We start from the raw sequence: 7,918 nt of genomic DNA, 5'->3' as shown, positions 1-7,918 counted from the left end.
AAAAAGACCCAAATACCCTTAAGTACCACCCGCGGGTCATAGAGGAGCTTCTCACATATCACCCGCGGGATATATGGATCACCCGCATATCACGGTAGAGGAAGAACATCCTCATACCACGCGCTGAAGCATCCTGGCACCCTCAGGAGTCATCCGCAGGACAGGACATCTGTCCGCTAAAACACCTGCAGGGCAATGCCAATGGGACAGTTGTCACCAATTAACCATCCTCTAGAAGAATGTCCACGATTGTTACTTGAAGAGTACGTGACCTACCAGCCAATGAGCAAAGGATACCTGGCCAGGTTGTTATAACCGTGCACATGGCCAGGGTGCTATCCGTCCTATCATTGGGCGAGTGTGTCCAGGTTGTTATAACCATGCACATGGGACGTATAGCTCAACCTATCACAAGAGGACACGCATCCAGGCAGTTATCAAGATCTTCTAGAAGAGGACAGCTGGCCCAATCACCTTCCTACATCCTTCGGCTATAAATACCTTGTCAACCTGCATGAGTTATTCATTCACTCACCGGTATTCTTATTTACATATATTCTGACTGCTCTTAGTCTGTTGTACTTCAGTACTTTCTCCTTTACGAACGTTACTGATTCTCACGCCAGAGGGTGGTTACAGGAAGACCAACAACCTTGTCCTTCCTGTAACGAGACTCACGGTGTATGTTTTGCATATTCCGGTCATTGGACTTTGGGAAGTTGTGCTCATACTGCGTTGTTAGTTATCGTATTTTACCCTGTGGACTCATTGGATCCAGGACCCATACTAGAGGATTGGATTCGTGTTTCTTCAGAACAATTTTATTAAAGTAAATGCAACACATGTATAAGATGATACATACATTCTTATTCATTTCAGGACAATTTTTATATGCTCAAACGAAGAATCCATATTTCTACCACAATATAAAGACTGAAGAGCATGAAATTTTGAAGGTGATACGAAAAATGGTAGATATGAAGACACATATGACGATACGTTAAATTAATACGGCATGTGACACTTATCCGTGTTTAATTGGCTATGATTAAAGGACGTGTGATAGGATAAAAGATATGAAGCGCATGAAATAAGTGATGAAATTTTACTTAACTTATGGCGGCTTCGTGTTAAGTCATAAAAGGGGATACTCGGATTAAAGTATACACACCATGCTTAAGTTGTGTATTTTTATAGCTATCACATGCTTACTATAAATAACCTTAAAAGAAAAGTTCCCTTTATTTTCTCTTAAATTCTCCTCACCGGTTCCTACTCTTGTCTCACCCTTACTTTTCCTATCACCACTTGCCTTTAAAAATAACACAATAACGAGACAATAGCAAAAATACTAGAAACATTGCATTCCAAACCCCACAACAATTAATTACTAGGTAATTTTCCACTTGTACACTTCCTTAAACTAGTTATATGAACGATATTTATGGACGCTATAAATAGGTTTAGTCGGTTTGAACTGTTTTTAAAGCTACAATTAGATTGGTTTTCAAGTTCTGGTCAATTGTGGGAAATGGATCGGATCCCTTCTTTGTTTTCATCTTCTGCTCTCGCCTTATTTACTTTTGTATTATATGAAATGTCGATTGTTTATGGGAATTCTGAAGGTACGTGCTTTCTTTATGCCAAATTTGTAGTAAAACTTGGGATGCCAATAATCGTGTCAGGTTGAATTGTTCAACCTAAACACAGACTCATGATTTTATTCATATTAAATGCATCAACCCTAACATGTACACACTTAAAACCGTGTAATCCGAACACGATCCATTCTTCTTATTTACCTAAACTTGTCCAACAGATTGGTGGGTAATGATCAAGTTGAAAAGATGTTAACCAGGTTGTAAAAAATGGGTTTAATGATTCATAATTAACAGGTTAGAGGGTCAACCTTTTTTCACTAGAACAAGATAAACAGAGTTCAACCTGAACATGACTAGTTTTTTAAATGAGTGAGAATATATTAGTCTATTACAACCCAAAATTTGATTATTTTTGTGACTGCCGCCCTGTAAACTTCATTAACCTAACAAAATTAAGATAAGCTAGTAACGTAGTTCTTGTGTAAAGACAGGTGATGCATTGTATGCCTTAAAGAACCAACTAAAGGATCCTAACAATGTTATGCAAAGCTGGGATCCAACTCTGGTCAACCCATGCAGTTGGTATCATGTTACCTGCAACGATGAAAAAAGTGTTACTCGAATGTAAGCTTCTTCACCAGTTTTGTAATCGTCAAATAATGCTACTTTCTCCGTTGTGTATTATTACAAGGAATTATATTTTGTGGGATTTGTTAAACGTAGTGATCTTGGAAACGCAAACTTGAGCGGTGAATTGGTTCCGCAGCTTGGTCAACTTGCTAATCTACAGTTCTTGTAAGTAGTTTTTGTGTCAAATATGATTATAAATTTAGCAATAGTCGAATTTGTTGAATAAAATGAGTTTTTAGGTTTTACCTAGAGGTGCAAAAAAACCCGAACCCGGAACCGGATCCGAAATAAAAACCCGGAACCGGTTTTTTTTATACCCGGGTTTTTAATACCCGAACCTATATCCGACACTACCCGTAGGGTACTGATAGGGTATGCATTTCGGTACTAAAACTCGAACTAGACCCGATTTATACCCGGTAATACACGAAAACCTGAATCGGTTCCATAGCCGTAACCGGGTTTTTCTAAACCCGAAACCGGGTATTTCAAATACCTGATCTATACCCGAAAAATATTTCAAAAAAACCCCTAAAAAGTGTAACCTTTTAAAAAGTTCAATCTATACCCGGAAAATACTAGAAAAAAAGCAAAAAAAAACCCCGAAAGTAGGGTTTTTTAAATACCCGAAAATAAGGTATTCAAATACCTGGTTTAAGAATACCCAGTTCTATACCCGACCCGAACCCGATGCATAGGGTATGGTTTTTAGAGACAATACCGGGATCCGACCCGGGTATTACCAACACCCGATTTTCCAATACCCGGTCATACCCAAACCCGGTTTCATACCAGAAACCGGGTGTTTGAAAAACCCGATTTATACACCTCTAGTTTTACCCATAAAAATACACTTTGGGCATTAAACCATTAATTTTTATTTTTATTTTTATGTTTGAGATACCAACATAACATAAATCAACTAATACAGGGTTTTTGACCCATTTCAGTTTTAAATTATTCAATAATTAATTTTTAATATGATTTTAACTTTTTCTCTCATAAGATGTAATATTTAATATATGTTTCTAATAAATTTAAATACATTTTACATCCCGAAAGAAATTTTACTGAAACCGATTTATTTTAAACAATGTAGTTCTTCTCTTGCAAAAGTACATCAGACTAAATAATATTTATATCAGATTTCCGAAAAAAAAAAACCTAAAAATTTTGTTTAGATTTTTTTAAAAAGTTATATATTACAAGTTATTATAGAAAAATAAATAATATGTGAAATGAGTATTTAAATAAAATATTGAAGATTCAAAATTTTGAAGCTGGGCCAAGCCCACTTACCTTAAAAGCGGGACAACTATATTTGGTTAAAGAGATGGTTGACAACCTATAAACCATTAATATCTATATATATATATTATATACTATATATAAAACATGTGTGAATTATCTCTTAAATTTTAAGAGGTACAATCACTCTTGCAAAAAAAACAATTATTAATGCATGATATTTTGAAAATTTGTGGACAATATGATATTTTTGACATCATGTACGGTTAAGAATATTTACTTTAGAAAATAGTTCAAAAATGATCCTTCAACTTTGATACAACTTTGTTAATTTGTAAAATAGTTACGTATAAACCCTCTATCATTACCCATTATTCATTTAAATTTGTTATTTCTTCAATATCTATTAATAAATTGTGTTTTAAACAAAAACAAACTTACTATTGCAATATGCTTACTTTTGTTGATGTTTCAATGTAAATTTTGTTTTATTTTGAGGTGTTAATTATAATGTACAAGTCAATTAAGCATAAGAGTACAACTCAAATATGCATATGTGAACCTAAAATATAATTACAAATTTAACCCTTCAACTATAATTAACTTTTGTAAATTTAATTAATAATTACTCTTCCATCCCCTTAAGTTTACCCGTATAATCATCTATATTCTTTTCCTTTGTTTTTCAAATATATCTTTGAATATAATACGTTTTAATAAATTTCAAACATACAATCACGACGTGTTTATTTTGTCGACGTTCCAATGCAAGAATATTGGCGCGCATGTTATAAACTTATAACCAAAATGATTTTTTGTCATTAAAAAAATATCAACTTTGGTTCTATTCAAATGATATCAAAATGAGTTTTGATCATTTTCTTTAAAATTAGTTTTTTGTTTCGAGTCAACGATTTCTTTAAAATGCTACCAAATGAGTTTAAGTCATTATAAAAGAAAAGTTTAAAATCTTGTTTAGGCCAAAACATGCAATAAGTAAAAATGAGTTTGAGTCATTTAAGAAAAAAAAAGTTGTCAATTTTGGTTCTGGTTAAAACATGTTAAAAGCATAATGAGTTCGAGTCATCTTTATATATATATGGTTTTGGCTCGCGTCATATGTTTAAAAGGTTGTAACTACTAAAAATCTGTTTATAAATATTGCAGTTACCTTGTTGTTACCGCGGCATTGCGCGTGTATACGACTAGTAATCCTATAAACCATTTAAAATGAAACAAAAATCGTCATAATTGCCACGGCCTTTAAATGTTTCTAAATAGATGTTTATTATTTGTGTGTGACAGGGAGATATTTGGTAATAACATCACTGGAATAATTCCTAACGAGATTGGGAACCTAACCAACTTATTGAGCTTGGATCTTTACTTGAATCGGCTACACGGTTACATTCCAACGACCTTGGGCAACCTTCAGAAACTTCGCTTCCTGTATGATGAGCACGCTTTCACCCTCATTTTAATGACTGTTTGAGATTGTTATTTATGATGAACATACACTAGTAAATTAATAGTAACTGTCTCTTTTTCGCTGCTTTTTGTGCATAATAGACGTCTCAACGACAATGCGTTGAATGGAACAATTCCATATTCGCTAACTACCATTGCTACACTACAAGTTGTGTAAGTATCAGCCTGCCCCAATAATTTAACTCTCTCATGTAACTATTGCAACAAACATGAATTTATATATGGTTGGTTTTATTGCAGTGATCTAACAAACAACAGTTTGAGCGGATATGTTCCTCGCAATGGATCCTTTGTTCTGTTCTCACATTTAAGGTATATCGTTAGTCCGAACCGTTTTCTTTAGAAGGATCAAAATAACCACCATTTGACATTAAATCACCCCTTAATTCCTTTTATTGACTGCAAAGGCTTCTTATGTTTCAGTTTTGACAATAATCCTGAGTTGATATTTCCTGAGGATGTTCCTGTTACCCCAACCTCAGCCCCGCTGAACTCATAATCTTCTTCAGGTATTTCAATTTGGTGTTTTTACCTTACATCCTAAGTCGAATAGGATTGGGTTCATAAAAACAAGCTTTTGTCCCATTTCTATTGTGTTTTGTAGAACTTTAATGTATAAAATATAAACAGTATGACTAGCTACATTATAATGTATTACTCTCGTTTCTTTACAAGAATATCTGACTGGTTACTCTTTGAATACTAGGCTTAATATTATTCAAAAAAAAAAAAAGAAAACAAACAAACATATATAATTTCCCAGTTTTCACGAAAAAGTCACTCAACTTGATTTTGACATACTGAATTCTCTAAACATGTAAAACCATGAAAAATTCAGTCAATCTAATTTTTCCATATGTTAAAGTTCCTATAGTTATAGAATGTATGCACGTAGATTTATAAAAGTATAATTAAAGTGAGATATAAAGTTTTTGCACAAAAACTTTATATAAAGGTTAACTACTCATTATTATTTTTTTTTCAAAGGCAGATGCATTTTAGATTACAAGTGTAGAATGTACAGTAAAATATGGGGTAAGAGACTTTTCTTTTTCTTTCTTTAGAGGTTTAAATATACCATAATTATGTTAAATATCTTTTTCGTTCGTTAAAGTACATTGGCTTTTTGTTATGATATTAACCTATTCATTATTTGATCCATTTAATATTTTCTGAGTTAGGCTATATGTAGTCGATGGCCTATAAATTAGGGCGTTTTGCGTCATGTGGCGCCCAATCAGCAAATGATGAGTTTTTGTTTTTGGGGTGTAATGGTATAGGGCTACAAATAGTAATATATATATATATATATATATATATATATATATATATAGGATCAAGATCATGAGAGAACCTTTTTGAAATTGAGAACTATGAGAACCATTTTGGACCACAAAAAACTCAAAAATAAAAAAAATCATAAAATAAAAAAAACACAAAAATCAAAAAAGTAAAAAAACCAAAATTCTTATTTTATCATCCCGGTTTCATAAAAAAAACTCGGTTTAGCTAAAATATATACACATATGCAAAAGGGTTCTTTTAGGATCCTTACCCCATATATACATATATATATATATATATATATATATATATATATATATATATATCTCACACACGTATATATAATAATAATATAAACAAACAAAACACATAGACATGCAGGACGAGAACAACCCATCGCCCCGCCCCATTTCGTCCCAATATCGTCCCGGGGGGGGGGGGGTGTTCCCCCCAAAATCGCCCATGTAGCCGTCCACTTCTCACCCATTACACACGGCCTTACGACCTAAATTGACAAGCCCTTCCTCTTTTTTATTTTATTCCACAATACAAATAGACGTGTGCTCCTTCGCTATGCACTTGCTTTGTTAGTTGACTTAGACCTAGTCCAAGTCAAATTCTAGCCCTCAAAACTTCATTCAACCTAGGGTAAGCGACCTGAGACTCAAATAGCCTAGTCCGAAATTACCTAACCTGCTTAAATTTCTAACCCGATCCCAAAATCAAACATGTGGGTTGAAATCCCTGAATTCAGGTAGACACGAATAACTAAAAAATATCGTCATTTGTTTAATAAGGTAACCAATCGTCTCAAGTTGTTGCATGCACATCTAGTTTCAATTCAAAAATCATTCTCCGATAAACAACCGAACGATTTTTTTTTTCAGAAACAATTGATTTCCAAAGACATAAAAAACTATATTTGTTGTTACTGATTTTAAAAAGGACACGTGTTATGGTATCGTTTTGTTCTACATCTCAAAAGAGTTTTAACTGTTTGGTTCAACTTAACATAACTATTTAATTCATCAAGTATTTCCACCCGTGTGTTACGACAGCATGCGTTAAATACATTACATGTTCGAAAGATGCCACGCGTTGCCGCGAGTACGCGACAACAACTCGGTTGGTATCGGTTCGGTTTATTACGGTAAAAGTTTTGTTATAAATGCTGAAAATTTTAAGAGTTTCTAGGAGTTTTATGGCCAAATTTGAAATTCTGAAAATGTTTGTTATAAAATTGTAAAATTTTTGTGATCAAAATTACAAGGCTAACCATTTTATAGTAAAGTTTATTGTTACCAAAGTTGAGAAGCCGGTTAAAGTTTCAATTAATTATCGCTAATATCCACGTTAAAAAATTAATAGCATAAACCTAGTAAATGCAAAACTTTGGGTGTAAAAAGTTCAAAGGAGACTAAAATTTATTTATCAAAGTCGGGAAGTCACGTGTAACTGACAAAAGTTCAAAGGAGAGTAAAGTTTGTTTATCAAAGTTGAGAAATCAACATGTAAATGGCAAATAGCAAAACTTTAAAGGCGAAGAAGACCATAATTTGTTTATTAATGTTTAAGGGCCTAACATGTAAAGTTGTGAAACTCTGTTGGCCAAAATCCAAAACTCCCAACTTATAGATTTTAAAATATAGGAAAATTAAAATAAGACC

General features: G+C 33.2%; 1 protein-coding gene across 1 annotated transcript; it reads left to right on the top strand.

Annotated features, from left to right (window-relative positions):
* Window positions 1-835: 835 nt before the first annotated feature.
* Window positions 836-5,532, top strand: LOC143635642 (uncharacterized). The gene is made up of 7 exons (XM_077103422.1): window positions 836-1,625; window positions 2,093-2,225; window positions 2,325-2,396; window positions 4,785-4,928; window positions 5,049-5,120; window positions 5,208-5,279; window positions 5,391-5,532. The coding sequence occupies exons 1-7, from the start codon at window positions 1,445-1,447 to the stop codon at window positions 5,464-5,466; spliced, it is 750 nt and encodes a 249-aa protein (XP_076959537.1). The 5' UTR covers window positions 836-1,444; the 3' UTR covers window positions 5,467-5,532.
* Window positions 5,533-7,918: the final 2,386 nt, after the last annotated feature.

Source organism: Bidens hawaiensis, unplaced genomic scaffold (genome assembly GCF_021521415.1).
Source record: "Bidens hawaiensis isolate Kalapana, Puna unplaced genomic scaffold, B.hawaiensis_p1.1 tig00000536_1, whole genome shotgun sequence".
Taxonomy (NCBI): domain Eukaryota; kingdom Viridiplantae; phylum Streptophyta; class Magnoliopsida; order Asterales; family Asteraceae; genus Bidens; species Bidens hawaiensis.
Note: the sequence above shows the minus strand (reverse complement) of the source record. Positions and strands in the feature narration are given on the sequence as shown.

Bases quoted from the DNA above. Each gene is read 5' to 3' on its own strand.
- LOC143635642 (XM_077103422.1), top strand. From the start codon at position 1,445: ATGGACGCTATAAATAGGTTTAGTCGGTTTGAACTGTTTTTAAAGCTA. The intron at 1,626-2,092 runs GTACGTGCTTTC...GTGTAAAGACAG, and splicing joins TGTTTATGGGAATTCTGAAG to GTGATGCATTGTATGCCTTA. The intron at 5,121-5,207 runs GTAAGTATCAGC...GTTTTATTGCAG, and splicing joins ATTGCTACACTACAAGTTGT to TGATCTAACAAACAACAGTT.